The sequence below is a fragment of the Oreochromis niloticus genome, linkage group LG19 (genome assembly GCF_001858045.2).
Source record: "Oreochromis niloticus isolate F11D_XX linkage group LG19, O_niloticus_UMD_NMBU, whole genome shotgun sequence".
Classification (NCBI taxonomy): Eukaryota; Metazoa; Chordata; class Actinopteri; order Cichliformes; family Cichlidae; genus Oreochromis; species Oreochromis niloticus.
The window spans coordinates 26,604,008-26,624,225 of NC_031983.2; the positions used below are offsets into that span (position 1 = coordinate 26,604,008).

At 38.3% G+C, this 20,218-nt stretch overlaps 1 protein-coding gene across 2 annotated transcripts; it reads right to left on the minus strand.

Annotated features, from left to right (window-relative positions):
- Positions 1–2,504: 2,504 nt before the first annotated feature.
- Positions 2,505–14,392, minus strand: LOC106098300 (calpain-1 catalytic subunit). 2 transcript variants are annotated; one of them, XM_019349184.2, is made up of 22 exons: positions 14,261–14,392; positions 12,700–12,951; positions 12,028–12,097; positions 11,825–11,943; positions 11,516–11,649; positions 11,252–11,426; positions 10,569–10,643; positions 9,592–9,677; positions 9,372–9,446; positions 9,104–9,264; positions 8,838–8,992; positions 8,467–8,478; positions 8,055–8,263; positions 7,889–7,934; positions 7,742–7,810; positions 7,555–7,612; positions 5,800–5,861; positions 5,503–5,571; positions 5,356–5,404; positions 4,595–4,711; positions 4,371–4,423; positions 2,505–4,246 (listed from the first exon to the last, which is right to left on the minus strand). In XM_019349184.2, the coding sequence occupies exons 2-22, from the start codon at positions 12,934–12,936 to the stop codon at positions 4,220–4,222; spliced, it is 2,058 nt and encodes a 685-aa protein (XP_019204729.1). In that variant the 5' UTR covers positions 12,937–12,951; positions 14,261–14,392; the 3' UTR covers positions 2,505–4,219. The 2 variants fall into 2 exon arrangements, with proteins under 2 accessions (XP_019204729.1, XP_019204728.1); XM_019349183.2 differs by having other exon boundaries at positions 5,326–5,404.
- Between the last annotated feature and the right edge of the window lie 5,826 nt (positions 14,393–20,218).

Sequence of the window (20,218 nt, forward strand, 5' to 3'; positions counted from 1 at the left end):
ACACAACCAGGACGAAAATCGCTTTGTTCCTCCTGTATTTAAGATTCGACTAAAAGACGGACTCTACTTTCCAACACTCTGGCATAGACTTTCCCAGGGAGGCTGAGTAGTGTGATCCCCCTATAGTTGGAATACACCCTCTGGTCCCCATTCTTAAAGATGTGAACCACCACTCTGGTCTCCCAGTCCAGATGTACTGCCCCCGATCTCCATGGAACATTTGGAGGTATGTCAACCAAGACTGCCCTACAACACCCAAAGCCCTTAGCAACTCAGGGCGAACCTCATCCACCCCAGGGGCCCTGCAACCAAGGAGTTGTTTTACTACCTCAGTGACCTCACCCTCAAAGATAAACAAGTTGTCCTCCTCTTCCCAACACTCTACTTCCTCAGCAGAAGATGTGCCATATTAAAGAGGTCCTCGAAGTATTCCTTCCACCACCCAACAATGTTCTCAGTTGAAGTCAGCTACGTTCCACCTGCACTATACATAGTGCAGGTAGAGCATCGCTTTCCCCTCCCAAGTCGCTCAACAGTTTACCATCAGTTCGAAAGTCTTTTTCAATGGCCTTTCCAAACTCCTCTCATACCCGAATTTTTGCTTCAGTCACTGCCCAAGCCATATTCTGCTTGGCCTGTCAGCACCTATTAGCTGCTTCCAAAGTCCCACAGGCTAACCAAGCCCGATAGGACTTCTCCTTCAGTCCGTTGGCTCCCTTCACCTCCGGTTTCCTCCATTTGGTTCGGGGGTCACCACCACAACAGGCACCAACCACCTTGCAGCCACAGCGGTGCAGCTGCTTTAGCAATGGAGGCGCTGAACACGGTCCATTTGGACTCAGTGTCCCCCAATCTCCCTTGGAATGCCGTTGCAGCTCTGCCGCTGGTGTGAGTTGAAGATCTCGCGGACCAGGACCTTTGCTAAGCATTCCCAGCACACCCTCACTATACTGCTAGGTCTGTCCAGCATCCTCTTCCACCACCTAATCCAACTCACAACTGATCAGTTGACAGCTCAGCCCATCTCTTCACCCGAGTGCTCAGAACACATGGCCACAGGTCTGGTGATACGTTAATAAAAATTCATCATTGTCCTGCTGCCTAGGGTGTCTCGGTGCCACCTGCATTTATAGACATCCTTATGTAAGCAAATGTCTAAATGCTTTAGACCAGGGGTCTCAAACTCGCGGCCCGTGGGCCATTTGTGGCCCACGTCTCCTCTACTTGCGGCCCGCATATTGATGTGAAGAAATATTTTTTTTAAATTATTGTACGAAAAATGATTTAATACGACGGCAGAGTGTTACAGGCATGGCCCTTTAAGACTGTAGACTCATGGGCGGTGTAGTCCTTGCTGCAGGGAGAACGTGGGGGCTGCCCCTCCCGCTGTGTGTCTGAGTGTGAGGGAGGGAGAAAAAGGAGAGTCAAAAAGTACGAGGTGCTACCGAGCAGAAACGGGAGATGGAAGCATGTAAATATAAAAATAACCACTGCAGCCAAAAAGAGTGCCTGACGAGCCCAGTTGTAAGTGCTATTAAGACTCGACTGTACACAGTGTTCGTGTTTTCCTCCAAAACAAAGTTCTGCTGGAGCAGCCTTTCAATGCCTCTCTCTGTCTCTCGCTAGCAAAGTTGACCCAGACAGTAAAGCTCGTTCCCGGCTACGAGCCCAACACGGAACCCAAAGTATTAGCCAGAGGTCTCCTTACCACTGTTCGGAGCCGCGGACCTGGCCGAGGTAACAAGAGAGTGCAAACATGGTTAGGGCTGTGTTAGTTCAGTGAGAGATTTATTTGGAAAGAAAACTATTTTCACTTGCAGTCGAAAACTAATGTGTACGCTTATGCCTGCATTTTTATTTTGTTAAATACAAACAAAATTGTAGCAAAAGTGCTGGAAAGTATCTGGCCAGAAAGAGCTGTTTATTTGGTAGTTCAATGAAACTACTGTACTATACTGTACTATACTGCTGAGTGACTGTCTGCTGCTCGTTAAATACATTTCATTGCAATGTTGACCCTGTGCTAACTTGCATATGACAAATGAAACTGAAGCAGAAAGGCTTCAGATAGTTAAGAGTGAGAAAAAAAAAATTGCGTTCATGTTTGCAATTTTGTCTTGTTACACAATATTTGGAATTAAATAAAACAAACAAAACACTGCATTTTAGGAAATATTAGAGGGTGTTTTCGTGTTTGTTTTTTGTACTACTTGGACACTAAAGTGGCCCTGATGACGGTGCCAGAAGTGGCCCACAGCTCATTTGAGTTTGAGACCCCTGGTCTAAAGCATTCAATGTGATAAAGGGAAGCATCTATAAAAGTGTCTGGGTAAAAAAAAATCTCTGAAAGAAAAATCAAAGAAGGCAAATCTACAAAATAACACATGATTTTATTAGGAAATGTAACTTTAACAGGCAGCTATGCAGCTAAATATATCAAAACCCACAAAACAAATGATAAGATTAAACAAAAAAATCCCAGCTGCTGGAAAAAAGAAAATTGCTGAAGATCACAAAGGAAATGCTTTATTCAAAGAAGGAGAACGCAACCTCTCACTATTAGCTTAGGATTGAAACTGACCCACTGAAGTTTGCTACTTCCTTTCCCCAATATAAAATGAATTTTAAAAAGCAGCTGATATAGAAAACTACATACAAAAACAAATGTACTAGTTAAGTACTAGTTAACTTTGACATTTTCTTCCTTTGAATTTCCATTTTCCTAGTTTTTGTCCTTATCAGTTTAATTTCCCATCCACTTCATTCATTTTTGACTGATACAATAGTCCCCGTTGCACGAGAAAATGCTAACTTCCTGGTTTGAGATCGGATGTGGGGTTGTACATTTCCGGTAGCTTTACTTTGCGGTCAATCGCTACTGCGAAGATATACTCCAAAATCATGTCCAAAACTCGAAAACGGAAAGATCGCATTAAGTTACAAAGAGCAGAAGGTGGGAACACTCACCACTGTTGTGTCATAAAAAATCTAATGATCAATTTTGACGTTTAAAGAGTTTAGATCGATCAGTTGTTTACATCACTCAACACAAGCAGAACTGCATTACAAAATCAGAAGACACATCGTCCACATTCAGAAGCACATCTCTGTATAGTGACTGGTCTTATTCTTTAAACAGGCAAATGTTCAGCATTCAAACTACAGGTGAACAACAGTCAAACCAGATGTTTCCCCCGTTATGTCCATATCAGCTAGTCAAGTACACACCTCCACAGCATGTTAACAAACCGTGAAAAAAAGCCGCACAAAAAATGAATGATTGCTGGTAAGGGTTTCTATACATTAGTATTTATGAAGGGTATGTTGTGACTTACCTACAGTGGTCCCTCGCTATAACGCGGTTCACCTTTCACCTCGCTGTTTCGCAGATTTTTTAGTGCAAGTTTGCATGCTTTTTTTTTTTAACACCACATTGTGTCCTGTGTCCTGATCGCTGCAGACGATCTCCTCCGTGACGTCTCTCCTGTACAGTACAGAATCGCTGCATCGATCGCTAGCAGTGTGACTCTGAAGTGCAGTACTGTATGTCGACGATATCGACGAAACGTTTTGCACTGTCAAAAAATAAAACTGGCTACTTAATTTCACCTATCGCTGGTTATTTTTAGAACATGCCACCCGCGATAAACGAGGGACCGCTGTTTACAGATACTGAGAAATATAAAATTTGAATCCCTTTTCTCTTTTGCTCTGAGGTGCGGGGAAAAAAATATCGACAAGTCGATGAACATCATTTACAGATATATTGGGTAAATGCCCAAGACATCTATAAAAATGTAAATTGCCGCTCGATTCATTCATTTGCTTAACTTGTTTTGGACCGTAAACAAGGCGCGAATAGGACACCGGAAACAAAGCTCCCCACAGGAGTTTCCGCACCGGAAGTAGCATATGCTAACGTGCACAGTCTATTCACTAACATCTGTATTTTGTTTCTATTATAAAACACAGATTGACAAGTTTGCAGTACTATTCACAAAAAAATGCAGTTATTCAGTCATTGATATAATATGCATGACATAATATGCAAAGAGGCATAAGGTTTACAGCTTTATATGATAGTGTTTGTTATAGTTTCACATTATTGTGTTTAGTTGTTTCAAAGTAATAAAGTGTTATAGCTAATTCACAGAAAACAAGCTTTTGAAATATCTTCTTGTGCTTTCCAGATGAAACGTGCATCTGTCTTTCAGGTGGCTTAAGTGTACATGGAAACGTACATCCACTGAAAATAAGAAAGAGATTATTTATTAATAACATTTAAGTATCAGCATTTTAACTAATGCATTTTCTTTGTACAAATATTTATTTATTCTTTTGCTCTGTCAGCACTAAAGTGACTTTATTACCTCTGACTCCTTGAGATTAATGGATTTTCCATCAGACAACTGTTTGAAGATTTCTGTTGAAGAACACAACTTTGAGCTTAAACTGTACAAATCATGAACCTTTATCAAATCTTAGAAGCAAGAAAGATGTTTTCAACTGAAAAAGCTTTTCATTCTCACTGCATGAGATTTATTTTCAGCTATCTACACATCTATTGTTGTCATTTCTTCTCCGCTTCACTTACTCTTCATGCAGTCCAAGCGAATCATGAGACTGATGAAGCACTCCAGTGTCATGTGTCCAGAGGAGGCGCCATAGCGCAGAGCCATCAGACTGAGCATGTCATCTGCAACCTTCATTCCTGAAGAACACACACAGTCAGACTTCAGGAGAAGTTTGCTGAGATATATGTACATACATAGATATACATACTAGTGCTGTCAGCGTTAATCTCGGTAAAATGATGTTCACACTAGCGCCGTCCAGCCCCACGGACGGGTCAATCCGCGCTATCTTGCTAATGAAGATTTGCCGCGTTAATGAGGTTATGGCGTTAACATCATTTTAACGAGATTAAGGTCGCTGACAGCACTAATATATACTAATACACACACACACGTATATGTATATATGCATACATATGCACACACATGTACATATATATACACCCATATGGAAAAGAAATAGAAAAAAATTATAAAAGACTTGCATAAGATGTGGCCTACTTCATATATGAATCATATAAGGCTTATATGATTTACTCATGAAAGTGGCCACTTTCTCATTACTTTCATATATTGTTTTAATAAGTATCCAAAACATACACGTTTCATTTATATAATTTTTCAAGGGATCTTATATCTGTTTTCACTCTTGTATGCTTTTCATACAAGTTTCACACAAGACGGACACAAACTTTATAAGATTTACATATATCTTTTCCATATGGGTACACATATACCTATAAACATATACCTGAAGCTACAAATGCATTCCTCAGCTCACTCAGTGACAGCGTTCCTGTTTTTGAAACGTCGGTGAGGAAGAAAGTCTCCTGAGAAGAAAAGAAGAAGAAACTGATCAGGGAAAATCTTCACATATATAGCAGATGTATTGATATATGTTTTAAGGCTGTTTTTTTTTCTTCTTTACCTTGTATTTAGTGACCTTGTTCCACAGACGGACGAATTCCTCACTGTTTAGTTTGCCTGTGATTGACGTCTTTTAAAACCCACATTAAGGTAGCAAAGGGACACATCTTAGTCTGGTCTTTCAGATGAGTAATGCTGTTTATATCAACAGAAGAGCACTCAGGTTTGCTTACACATAGACTATTCTTCTGTTATGTAACTACAAAGATTCACTGTTACTTTTCAACAGCTCAAAAAGGCAAACTACAAAGTTTCTTAATCTGGTTTTTCCAGTATCGCATGTATTATAACAGGATACATCCATTAGAGCCACCATGCTGCGACAGGCATCAAGGCTGAACCCTCCAGATTTCATGTCTCCTAAATAAAACAAAGATGAATTAGCAAAGACAGTGTAGCACAAATGTCATCCACAGTATTCAGAGTCATCGACTGCATGTCGAAGTAGCCGTGGCGACTAAGAAACTGAGGGTATTGGACACCCTGCTGTATTACTGATGTTTCCACTAATGTGGACCACAGTTTATTTTCTATTAATAAGTTAGAGGAAACATTGAATATGACTCTAAGCTGCGCACGTGCGCAATTGCGCACTGTTGGCACGGTCTCTGCGCAGAGAAAATCTGCGTTGCGCACGCAAAAAAAATTCTAACCTGAATTGAAATTAAAGTAAATGTGTGCCAACACCGGTGTTTTAGCTGGCAAAGCGTCGTGGCTGATGTGCAGTGAAGCCACGTTAATGACAACGTGTCCAACCATTGGAGATGTGAGCAGGACAGACGAACAATTGACGGAAAAAGTGTGGACTTTATACCAGTTTTTAAATTGTATTGATAGGCCACATAAAACCAGAGTTATGATAAAAATATCGGCAATGTTTGGTTTTCTTCCTGAATAATATCGTTGTTTATATTTACTGCGGGAAGAAACGGTAAAAACAGGGTTTTATAAGGAAAACGCTCGAAAGCGCTCTCCGCCTGTGAGCAAAGACGAAACCAAATCACTCCACCCTTTCCCATTGGTCGAAAAATGTACCATGTCGACCAATCAAAACACGGCATTTAGTTGTTAAGAAACGGGAGGAAGTTTGAGGAGTGACGGTGGTGTTTTGAGACTTTGCAACGTTTAGCGCAAATCTTGTGTAGTTAGTGTGTAGTTAGTGTGTAGTGTAGTCAATAGTTTTGTTGTGTGTGTCAGAACAATGAGGCGGCTGCTGAATGTTACAGGTGTTACAGCAGTGATACATCTCCTGTGGTCAGGCCTGCAGGTATCAGGCTGTTGTTCTCCTTTATCTCATAGTGGACAGAAATTATTTTTTGGAGTTGCATCAGATTTGATGCAGAACACCTGATTGTTCTGTAAATATTTTGAAATGTTTGTTTAAAAAACCCGCCTTGGCTGCATTTTTAGGTAAAGAGCTGCAAAAAACATTGTTGTCAGAGTTTTATTTTTTTTTTATTTTTTTTTAAAAAAGAAAGAAAGTTGTGTTTTCAAAATTGGAGTTCAAGTTATTTTTACTTCCAATAGTGTTAACATACTACACAGGTCATGAACAAGATTTTTTTTTTTTTTTTCCATTGTAAGTGGGCTAAAGCAGTTAATTAAAAGTAGTCAAACATAAATGTAAATGCTGTAATTTGATTATTTTAATAAACCATGTAACTTGGATGGATTCGACGCTGGCGTGACCACAGTGCACACGTCTAATGTCGCTCACAGTGGTCCACGAGATCGCTCAGGGAGTTTGTGTGTTCGCTCAGACACATGAAAAATTAGAGGGAACATTGGTCATATTCTCATAAACCAGAGTTTGCCAGAGTCCGATGAAGGCTTACAGGAAATAATACTGGTTTATAAATTTGATGGGTCAGACCTGGAAACTACGCTATATGAACAAAAGTTTTTACAGGGCTCCAAACCTCCTCTGGCATTAACATCAGCACAAAATCTGTGCACAAGGAGCTTCATGGAATGGGTTCCCATGGCCAAACAGCCATGTGTAGGTGGCTCAGTAAATTTAAATTTAGCTTGACAGAGTTTTTAAAGGCCAAACCTTTCAGGATGTTTTCATTTAGAACCCTCTGGAGCTGCTCAGCATCCACTTCTTCATACTGAAACATTAATTGATTTGGTTTACTACCTGATACATTACACAGACTTTAGACACATAATGCTATATACACTTGTAATAATGCAGTAATGTGGCTAATATTATTAGCAAAAAGATCTTTTTTAATTACCTTGTCAGAGTATTGACGGAAGAATGTTTTCTTGTTTTCATCGTCCTGATGGTTTTTTACTTTTGTGACCTGACGAGTCAACAGTTCACATTAATAACACATGTACAGCAAAATAACATGGACACAATTAAATGATTTGTTACACACCTTTTCAACTGGCTCATATTTCTGCTCATTTGCATTTGAATTCTCACTGTGGGGAGATAGACCAATATGCATTACTTTCAGAGAAATCAACTGTAATGTGTCAAATGCAAATTTTGTTTTAAAATGTTTTTTATGTCATATCTTTAGACATTGAGGGAGAGCATACTAGCAACATGTCTCTTCTCTTGAGTGGATGGTGAGGATGAAGGAGGCTGTCTCATTGGGTTTGAAGGTGGATGGCACAATCAGGTATTCACCAGGCTTCAGCATAAGGAACTCTATCACCTCACGGGCATTCATGTATTTATCACTCCGAGCAACAGGCAGATGGGTGTTGAAGAACATTGCTGGAAACTTCCCACTTTGCGTTTTGTACTGAAATTATTCAAAGTGATATTTCAGCTCCCCAATTTCATTTGAAGAAGTTTCTGAAGTGCGTACAGACATGTCAACTTTAAGGTTTTATGTATCAGTGCATACAGATACACAGAACCTGAATAGTGAAAGACAGTGTACTTTCCTTTTCACATCACCATATGTGTATTATAAACATGAAATAGAATAAATTTGTTTCTTACATCTTCGGTCACCTTGAAGGACGTCAGATGAATTTCGTTCATGTTGGGAATAAATAATAATTCAGTTAGTCGTTAGTTAGTTATTTCAACATGTGCACAGCCACTGTATGAATGTTTGGACAGCATATTAAAGCTTGGCTTGCTAACAAACTGTTTTCTAGCTTACAAATAATTTTTATGTTGTAGTTAATTTTTGATCTGTCATTGTCTGCACTTAAACACCACATTATTATCGTTGTTTCCACATTACGATACAAGTTCTGATAATGGTTAAATACATTTTCATGCTCTGAAAATGTCAACTTCAACATGGTTTTTGTTTTTAACATAGTTATGCGTGTATGAATGATATGACAAAGAGAAATATTTACCAAATATACAGCAAAGCCAATGTGGAGGTTCTGCACCAGGCGTCTGTTCCTCTTGTCAGGCTTTTGCATGAGAGACACTAGGATGTTTTTCTCATTGGTCTCTGAGTTTTCACCTACGACCTTAATTCGATACTGTGGATTTGTCCAGAAAGTGTCTGGAGGACATAGAGGGAAAAATATGTTTTATTTACATGAATTGAAGATTAAAAAATTATGTTTTGCTGAACATTTAAACACCTATATTCCAGTGTATACTATATAATTACCTCTGTTATTTATGCAGCCTCCAGCAGTGGTTCCAGCAACCCACCGACCCTCGTACACAGAGGTCTTCCACTGAGCAGAGGATTTTCCATCTATGAAGTCTGGTTTCAGGCCACAGATGTCAAGATCTGTGTAGAACTTACAGAAATCTTCAATTGCCATCCTGTTAATAAAATCAGGTAGATTTTCATTCCTAATTTATTTAGATGTGATGTGAAAGTATAAAACACTAAGCTTATGACATAGTACAAAGTGACTATATTTGCTTACCAAAACTCTCCATCATCGGCCACTGAAAGGCACATTTGGCGGTCTTGAGAACTCACAGTGTCCCACATGGGGGACCTTAAAGACAGTATTTTAGGTAAGAGATGACACATTGTGTTGGTAATTTTTATCTAGAGTTGCATATTTTGAAGAAAATTATTCTCTAATTAAATATAGGTGAATGGCATTTTTTGAAACAGTACCAAAGCTGATTACTGCTTACCGATCACTCCAGTCTCCTACCCACTCTCCTTTACCCCAGGGGTTCCACAAACGGATCAGCTTCACAACTTTTCCTTGGCTAATAAGCTGGCAGCAGGCAACAGAAAAATCACAGTTATTGGTTTGATGCATGCTAAATCATCCAGGTAAGTAAATCACAAAAGGTTGATTCTGTTCATCTGGACGTAACGTTTTCAATGCAAGAAACGTTTCGTCACTCATCCAAGTGACGTCTTCAGTCTCAGCTGACTGCAGGTTTCCCCAACCTTATAAACAGTACATTGCACAATGACTGAAACTAGCATCACTGAACGAACAATCAGCTGGGAACACTGGTTTGACGGGGAGCCAAGGAGGCCATTTACGTGAAAATGGAAAGACCATCTGTTAATCGAGGAGGGGGCCTAAGGGTACATCTTTCACCATCTTACAATGTTGTGATTTCAGCCATTCCCCAACTCTCTGTGGATGGTACTCATGGCCACTGATCAGTGGGCTTTGATAAATGGGCTTTGATCAGTAGTTGTTAGTCAATGGTCATGAGAATTTGCATATTAATGATCAAGGAACTGATCTCAGAGCCCATTGTTCATTCAGTGGTTCTATTTCCAGTCATTGTGCAAATGTACTGTTTATAAGATTGGGGAAACCTGCAGTCAGCTGAGACTGAAGAAGTCGCTTGGATGAGTGACGAAACGTTTCTCCCATTGAAAACGCTACGTCCAGATGAACAGAATCAACCTTTTGGGACAGATTATTGTTGTATTTAAATGTATGCTCAAAGGTTTTTAAATCTCGCCTAAACATTTTTGTCCAATATGTCAGGAGCTTGTTTTTGCTGTAATTCTTCCTACACTGCTTACTGTGACACTATGTGATAGCATTCTTTTTATTGCTATAATCTTACTAGGGAAGTGTTATTGCTGTAGATTCACTTCCAATACTAACTGTGATTACTGTGCAAGTATAATTCTTTACCTCTTTAACCCCTGTCACAGTGTAGGCGTGCCCTTGGACCAGTCCATTTGGCAAAACTGTGTTAGCAGATGTTTCCTACAATCAAGGAACATTGGTCATTGTGAAAGCATAAAAAATAAAAATAAAGACTTCTGATACAATAATATCATTAGGAAAAAGTGACTGCAAAGTTTGGTTATGTTGACTTAAAGCAAATTTCAACATTTTTGGACACTTTTTCATCATAAAAGGTGTTTCTGGCAGTCAACTGCTTCACAAAAAACTTAAAATAGATTTTGAACTTTCACAGTCCAGTAAGTCAAAACAGTCTTCTAGTTCCAGGATTTTCATTCCCAATTAAGCAGTCCCAAAGTGCATGCTAACCTGGGTTGTATTTGTGCGATATTGGTTGATTATGCCATAAATGTAACTTTATCATTACGTCATTGATTTAGTTTTATAGTTTTTAGGCAATATGATACCAGTTTTATCAGTAGATAATGAAGTGCAGTCTGAGTGGAAAACACAGACTTATAACTCACCTCAAAATGCATAAAATGTTTGTTAAAATGTCAAAACAGTTTCACAGCATCTCTAATCTGTACTAACACAAATCAAAGTCCTCTAAGCCCTTTTTTGTAGTTGGAGAATAATCTCCCTGAATAACCTCAGGCTGTTTCTGAGTTCTGTTTTTTTGTGCTTACCCCTTGAGGTGTACCACAGCCCATCAATGTGTTGGATTTGCCAGCTCTGCATATCAGCCCCCACACATCTGAACTGGTATCCGACAGCTGGACGCACACGTGGACGCCACCGGTGAAGTCCATCATAGCCTCTGAAGGAGTTCCAGAAGTCATGTCGGTGTAGGAACCACAAACCCTGACAGAGGTAGATAATATTTTTTTACAGATCCCCCACATGTAACTTGTTCACTGTATATCGGATAAATCATATGTTTCTTTGCATACTTGGCATAAGCTTTCTCCAGCAGAGCAGGCCAGAACTCATTTGGATCTTTGGAGTGAACAAAGATTAGTCTGCCATTGATCGTCGGCAACTTGTCATCAATGACGACGTCCACCCACCGCCCGAATCTCCAGAACTAAAATAAAGATACAATTGTTTTGTGAGCTGCTTGTGTTTCATGAAATTTGATCATTAGAGACAAAATAATCCAAACTCTGTGAAATAAATAGCTTTTAAGTTTTAGTTTAGTGAGAAAAAACAGTTAAAGATAATAATTACTTCTCTTATTCTGATAGTTTAATGATGTTTACCCTGAAGTGAAAAATGCCACAGTAATTCTCTTTGATTTTTTGGTCGAGGGGAACAACTTGTTGAAAGATGTGATTCTGGAAAGTCAGCGCGCCGATTGATGCAAGAAACCAGCAGTTTCCTGGTTAACAACAACAAAAAAGAACAATCAGGACTGCAGGCGGATACAAGAGTGTAAATATTAGGAGTGAAGAAATGACCCTACCAAGTACACCTTGACCAAAGTCAAATCTGGAGTAGCCATCAACCACAAATTCAGCATCAGGAGCAATTTGCTGTAAAATAGGGAGTCAGTTTTCAAATTTAAGGATTGCTTCACTCATTTCCACTTTTACTTAATGTATCCGACCATTCCCAAATTTGAGAGGTTTGGGTCTCAGTTTGAACTATGAAACTCTTCCATGGCCTGTAATTCACAACTTCACAAGCTTAAATATCAGGATTAATTTAATTATTGTCACAGCCACTAGAGGGCACTGTTACAGTGAAAATTTCATTTCTTGATTCATAAGAAGAGCTACAGTTTCACAATCTCAAATGCAGTGGGGCAAAGGTGGAAAAAAAAAATTGTATTTTGTTTTCTAAAATTCTAAAATGAATTATTAGCTCATGTCTAGCTGTCTAGTTTTGCATGTCAAGTTTGTTTTGGGCAACCAGTTTTATTTTGAAATGTTAAGCATTACTGTTAGCCGTGAACTGGGAGTGTGTGAACTGAAGAACACAACTCGTTCAAACACTTTTGCAATCTGACTGCAGAAAAATGTCGTTAGCAGAAAATTTAAACTGAATCACTTGCAGTGAAAAAGGGGGAATCAGTCCACGGCTGATTAAACATTTAGATGTGATAGAGTGTCTAATGCGCAATTTAAATACTCACGGCAGGTCTTAGCCACATCACGTGGGCCAGTTCAGAGGGCTTAAGTATCCCCTGGCCAATAGACTTTGCATCAGGAGGGAACATGTCATCGAGGTACCTTACTCCTTTGATTAGACAGTACTGCTTCAGGTTCTTGAAGTCTTGGTTAAAGAACCTCTCAGGGTTGGAGATGCTCCCATATCCCTTCTGCTTGTGACGAGCTTCCATAATGTTCAGGCATGCACCAGGAAGAGGCATTGCTGCAGTGTTTGTCTGTTTTCAAGAAGTTGGCATGTAAATTTGATAGATTAGTATAATAAATGATATGCTACAAAGAAACAATGTCAGGGCAAATTCTAACAGTAAAATTAAATTCTTCTTAAAATGAACCATACACTCCTCAAACCTCTAGGGTGATTATCAGTCTACTCCACCTCCAGATTACAACCAGTAAATTACGTTTTTTTGGTAACATAACTTTAGATAGTAAAAATAAAGCTTGGTTGATGTAAGAATTGATGTAAGCACTGGCTGTTGCTTTGGGTTATTTTGTTACAATTAACATCGAGAAAAAAAAAAGTCAATGCCAGATAAACATCATATACTCTGTCATTTCATATATTTAAATGTCATGTAAGACAATTTTATTCTTCTTCGCTTGTGTTTAAATTCAGTACTTCAGAAAAGGTTATTTGTAGGGATGCTTCTTTATGTGTGAAGATCTCCGTCCGCACAAAACAAGTACATACAAATTACAAATTTATTAGACCACCACCCAGTGCAACGTTTATGCCACAGCTGCTCTAAATTAACAGTATTAGTAAATACCAAAATCATGTTTTATGTTTCTGTAACCAACTGTATGTGTAGCCTCTTTAATCAAAATAGTATTTTTAAAGCTGTTGTTATCCATTAATTTTCATATTTGGGTATACAACTGTAAGTTTATTTTAATTTGCCTAATAAATAACAATATAATTCTAAGTAATTTCTAAAAACACATTTTCATTCTTGTTATGATAGATGGTCTAATAAATTTATTAAGCACTGTATGCCCATTTGCTTTCTAGGAAGCTGCTCAGCTCATGCTTAATGTTTATACTGACTATAGCTACTACTAATAATAATATTAATAGAATTAACAAAAAACAATATACATACTGAGATTAAAGTGGTTGACATTTAGAGGAAATTACCTAAGATTTAACTCACAGTTTTATGAGCCATTTTTTGCAAGGTAACAGTCTGCAACAGCACAAGTGCAGCATCTGTTCTAAATAGGTACAGGTGACCCTTAATGATACAGGTGGGTCGCCTAACTAAATCTAGGTGAGAAAAAAAAAATAGGTGAAATAATATATAAATATTACAAACATTGCTTGGGGTTTTTTTTCTTTTAAAAGAAAAAGAAAAATCACTGCAACTTAAAATATATATGAAAAGCCCATATAGTAATAATATTTAATGAGACTATGAAACTAATAAAAACAAAACAAAACCTAACACTAAAAATAAATAGAAAAAGCAAAACTATAATAACTGTGATTTGAGTCATTAGTCCTAAAATTGTTAAACATCTTACCTGAACAAGTCACGAAAGAGGAAGCTTGTTGTTTAGTAGATACGGAGCAGGTCTGCAGGTAAGAGTGGACAGGCTTCAGTCTTATATAATGCACACAATCCCCTAAATCAGCCAGGACAGGTTGTGGCTCCTCCTTACCTTACTATGCAAATTTCACTTAAACTCCACCACTTTCCTTGGAATTACTCTGGAACCTGCAGAGTTAGTTTTATAGGTGTTTACACCAAAGTCATTTTAGTTCTTTTTAATTCTTAATGTACAGGTGCGATGCCCTGTATACAGCTTTCTGGTTTTTATTTAAAATAGCTCAAAAGTTCGCTTGACTTCAGTGCAAATATGTAACTCTGTTGTTGTATGTTGTCTGCTAAATATACAGTATGTTTTAGATGTTTGAACAACCTTGAGTAAGTTTGTTTAAACTTACAGGGCTGCCATGGTAGTTGGCATCCACTTTATCTTTGGTTTCTTTGAGCATCTGTGCATGTTAGAACTTGTAACTACACAAAGATTTCGTGGCTGACGGTTAAATCTTTTTGCCTCTAAGGTGTGTGACTACAGTAGAACAAGAAGCTGTTTATTTTGATGTCGATAAGTAAAAAATTCACTAAAATAAAAACTGGCTTCACCATTTAACTGCAGGGCAAGATATTTTTGCTGGTGTACATGTGCAGTAAAAGATACTGATGTTACTTGCTTAAAGATTTACTATATGATATGCCCGCCTTCTTGGAGCCGATCAGCCTCCACTATGCATGGTTTAAATGTCAGTGCTCTTCCATCAATCTCCCCTTCAGACATTCCCTTGTGGAACCCACCTCCACCTCACCGGAGACACTCAGAGCTGCATCCAAGCCTCCATCTTCACTACCACCGGCATCTATAACTCCAGAGTGTCCTGTCCTCAATCCCACCGCTGCTGTGTTCTGTTCTGCCATGGTATGTCATCTATGTTTAATCAGCAAATAGAGAAACTAATTTCTCTATCTCAATAAATCATATATAATCTTCCAAATGACCTCTCCTCATCAAAATGCTAACTGGAGCTTGTAGAGTCTGACATGGAGCTCTTGGGGTTTTGCTGGAGCTTGGGGTGAATTTGCAGGGATGTCTTCTCCTGGAAGATCGTCAGCTGTCTTGAATGCTTTCCACTTAATCTTTCTCATTGTAGAATAGATGGATGTTCATTTTTTTGGAAACCCTTCCCAGATTAATGGGCAGCAACAATTGCTTCTTTAAAACCATTTCGTACGTCTTTCCTCCTTGGCATTGTGTTAACACACACCTAAATGCTCCAGACAAACTCAAAAACCTTAGAAATAAGAGAGGGCGTACTTTCTTTTGACCATGAATGTAATGATACCATTTGTTAATATAAACTATCATCTTAATTTAAAAAATCATTTTTTGTTGTATTATGTAAAATATTTCTCTCTATTAGCTAGAAACATCTTAGACCCTAAAAAAATAAATAATAATAAAAAAATAAACGCAATATAAAAAGTGTTCTGCTTTACTGAAAAAAAACAAACAAAAAAAAACCTGCCTTTATGTGACTGCAACTGTTTCTCCCCCCCCCAGGCCTTTTAAACATCACTTTCCTTGGAACTGAAAGTTAAAATGAATTATGACCACATGCTTGTTTTCACATGCACTGCTGAACAAACAGGTTATAGAATTTGATGTGTATAAAATCTTCAGGGAGCAAACCCAATATACAAGGGACTCTCACGAGGGCAGCTGAAAGAAGAAGAAGTTGTTGTTATTGCCCTGTCTCGGTAAGCTACATAGTCTCTAACAAAGCCAGCGCTCCTGAATGTCATCAGCTCAAACAATCTAGTTTTCTTTTGAGGAAACAGTCTTCCTGCAAAAGGCCCACTGATGAGTTGTGGTAATAATTCTAAGACAGGTCTTAGATTACCAGTTTCTACCTTTATCTTTTTTTCCCCGAATAATAAAGCTTATTTGTTCCTCTCTCAGCTCGACTCCTACTAAGCACTCTTTACACTCTGTTCTCCAACACTCCCATCTGCACGCACTGGCTTGCGGTCTGCCTGTGATGTCAATCCAAGCAAACAACAACAATTCAACATATTCTCACTCTCAAACTGTCACATTATTCTTGGTAGGAAACCCCCTCTTGTTGTATTTTAACATCCCTTTTTATTTATCCTGATTTTCTGACCATATACCCCTTCAATTTCTGTTTTTAAGAAAAAAAAACAAACAAATGTGAAGAATAAACCTCATGACTTCTAACTAGAAGATAACCAGACGAGTACATGGTTAGGTGTACCTGTTAAGAGGCAAACTTCTCCCATGCATCCTTTTTACCACAGTTTCACGTCAGTGGTGAAATCAGCAGAGATGCACTTGAATGTCTCATCTGTTCTGGATGTTGAAGGATTCCTCTCACTGGTCACAATTTCACCATTATATATTTCTTTTCCACCACACTGACCCCAGGGAGTGGATTGCTTATATACAGTATTTCTAGGTGTATAGGTGTCCGGAGATTTATTCTAAAACACTTCTTCAGTTGAGAATCAGAGAGGAGAAACACAGTTTTACTTGTACCGTATACAAGGGCAGCACAGAGCAGGGCTCTGTGACACACGCTCTGAGACTGCCCTGGTCTTTATTTATACATCAGTGGGTGTTTGTTCTTTACATTGGAATGTGGATGTGTGACCCCATAAACGACTTCCCTAAACCTGCTGGTCTGGAAAATCCAACAGTTCATCTATATGTAAAAAAAGGCACTAAAACTGACATAGCTACGTTTATCCTGCGGTAAAACAATAAAAGAAGGTACGACCTTTCCCATGCTCCTAGGATGTGGGGGGTGAATACCAGAACACTCTGGAATCACACAAACCTCCTAGGATGAGACATTCTTTCAATATGCCATCAACTACTTACTCCTAAACACAAATGGTTACATACAGCATTCTACCATAAGTAAACTTATATTATTAAAAGATTATACTGACTACCAAGTAATAATTTTATATTGACAATAGGTGAAGTTGATAATTGCATTACTCTAAGCCAGAGTCAATGTTAAGGCCTGAATTTCCATTACAATATTGTAATTAGCAGGATAAATAACTGCGACTATCAACTAAAGCTTTTTATCACAGTGTGAGCCTGTCAGTGAGCAAAAACTCTGCTCCTTATCCAGGCTGGCCACCTGAGAAGGGTTACTTTGTATCCTTAAGGGGCACCGAGGTTATAAACTCAGCAGTCAAGATATGGGAATTTCTATAGACAGGGGCATCTGTACATTCACACCTTTACTAATGAGTTAATCTGAAATTTGTGGTAAACATAAATTGTATAGCATTCTGCATGTTTTACCATGTTCAGTCTAACCGCCTCTACCTGCAAATTTAGGATAGGGAAGTTGGCAAAGCAAAGCACATTTCCAGTTTATTTATACAGAAGTTGTTCTTGTATGATAGCATCATTGTATACGCTATCACGCTGAGATCCTTTCAAGTGATGGTGAAAAATGAAACTAAATTACTGGTGTCATGTTAAAACCTGCCTGTGGCTGCACAAGAAAATCTGCTGAAACACTTTACAGTGATCAACAAAGATGAAGAAACTAAACTAAGTAAAGGATGCAGTCAAATGCTGGCATCTACAAGGCCAAATTATCAAACAAAATCAACCCATTCCCAAGTAAATAGTTTATTAATTAAAAATAAGGTAATGGTGAATTTCCTATCTAGTTAGAAGACATAGGAGTAGAATAGACAGCAATAAAAAGGCCCTCATAAAAACCCATAATGAAACTGTTATTTTTACTCATTTTATTGTTGATTATTAGCATCGCAGTAGTGACTGAATGTGATGCACTGTTATGTTTACACAGAGAAACACATGTTTGGTAACTGCACTAACAGATAACGAGGACTTTAATCAAACAGGAAAATATAATTAGCCACCTAAAAGGGAAAAGAGAGAAAACTAATGGAAAACCAGATGACACAAGGTTTTTGTGATAGTAGCTAGCTGGCAGTGCCAAAATGATTCATTATTTGTGTAGCTACTCTGTTCTACGGCTATATCCCAAAAAGTTGATTCTATTCATCCCAGACATGGGAGAAACATTTCACCCCTCATGACTTCTTCTGAAGCATCAAGACATCTGTGGGTGGAGCTCATTTTATAATAGTTTGTTATTGTAATAGGTTTGCGTAATGCAATGAGTTTGAGTTTGTTTTGTTCACACTAAACAACAAGCGAGCGAGATTAATAGAGATACTGCAGCATGGCCAAGCTTGTCTCCAAATTCCTAGTCATTTCATTAAATTCTGTTTTTGTTTATGTTTAATACGCAGCGGTCCATGATGACCACTCTACCCACATTTTAAAACTGAGAGCTTCTAAAACATGAAGTCAAAAAAAGATATCTAAAAATATCAGTTCAAAAATCTGTGCATGCTTTCAACAGTCCTGTATGAGAACTCTAATACCAGTCAAGGAAAATCATATTTTTTAAGCTACAACATCAGTTTGACGTTAGAAAAGTAAACACACAAAGACTGTGGGCTTTCAAACGTCTTGAACCAGAGGAACCAAAGCAGAATATTTCATTCAAACACACAATAGGTGTTCATAAACCTGAAAAAACATCAAAATCTTCTTAGAATTATTCTGTTTTACTCATGTTGATCTTACATTCATCAGTCATCAGGCCATGGTCTGATTTTATGAGCTATTTCCAGTCAAACTGGTACCACTTCTCTTTAAAGTGTTCCCAGAAGTGATCATTCATCTCTTTACTGTTATTTGGACATGCCAAAAACAACAACAACAACAAAAGGCTTTATAGGCTGTTGACTTCGGAGGCCATTCTGTTGTTTTTGTTGATTCTCTCTCAGTTAACAGGTGTCACTGACGGCATCTTCACTGTAAATGAACAATATCTAATTAGACTCTAGCTAGAGACCTGGACATTTCTGATAGAAGCCAGTAGAGGGCAATAAAGGAAATGGTGATCACAAGAGAAGGTTCTGTAAAGACATGGACCTAAAATCATACATTAAACACTCCTGGTTTATCAGAAGCTATGTGATAATACACAAAAAAAGTGTCTTTGGTGGAGGAAAAATAATTTTACTGAAATATTTTAACATGTACTCCATTCACTTTGACTTCACTGAAGTGGAGCAGTGCTGCTATGACCCAGTGTGATGGCTAACCCATATTGTGGAAAACTAGAAAAGGTCATTAATGCTTTAATTGCCTACAGACTATAAGGAGACTATGACAAATGCAATGCACATTATTGTGACATCAGCAGGCAAAGCATATGAAAACTGCACTTCCTTCAACATCATAATCTTAAATGTTGTGGATCGTGCCTACAGTTTGCCAACTCCTCCGTGACTGCCGCTTGATGTCCCAGTGCAGGATTAGGAACTTCCTTATGGCTGCTAATTTTTGACTGAACATCAAAGGTGACGTGGTCGTTGCAGAGCCCTCAGCAAGCTAAGTCATTGATAAACAAAAGGTTTACATAGGTTATGTTTTCTATTGTGTTTTCAAAATGTAATTGAACTTGAATTTCAGGTCAAAGTTGTGTGTTTTTAATTCCTCCCTGTAATTACAATACAGTAATTGTATAAGTGAGCTTGGAGGCTGGTGGAGGGGATAATGTTCCAGTGGTGACGTTGGGTAATTTCCTGCCTTCAAACAAACACACTGACTAATTTTCTAAATAAGATAAAAGGGCAATAAAAGATATGAAATTAAAGGCAAAACCTAACCAGCTCTTCCTTATTTGTAACTGTCTCAAAATAAAGGTGGCACTTGAATTGCAACTGTTCCGTTAACCTTAAATTAAATGTTTGATCACAAATAGTTGAAAACATACTCACCTGTTTTGCTCGTGTCTCCTTTAGCGCTCCTAATTCCGAAGAACTTCATGTGTTTGCTGTGTTTCTTTAG

Excerpts from the sequence above, each read along its gene's own strand:
- LOC106098300 (XM_019349183.2), bottom strand. The coding sequence starts at position 12,936 with ATGCCTCTTCCTGGTGCATGCCTGAACATTATGGAAGCTCGTCACAAG. Across the intron at positions 11,427-11,515 it reads CTGGAGAAAGCTTATGCCAA|GGTTTGTGGTTCCTACACCG; the intron begins GTATGCAAAGAA and ends TACCTCTGTCAG. Across the intron at positions 4,247-4,370 it reads TTAATCTCAAGGAGTCAGAG|TGGATGTACGTTTCCATGTA; the intron begins GTAATAAAGTCA and ends TCTTATTTTCAG.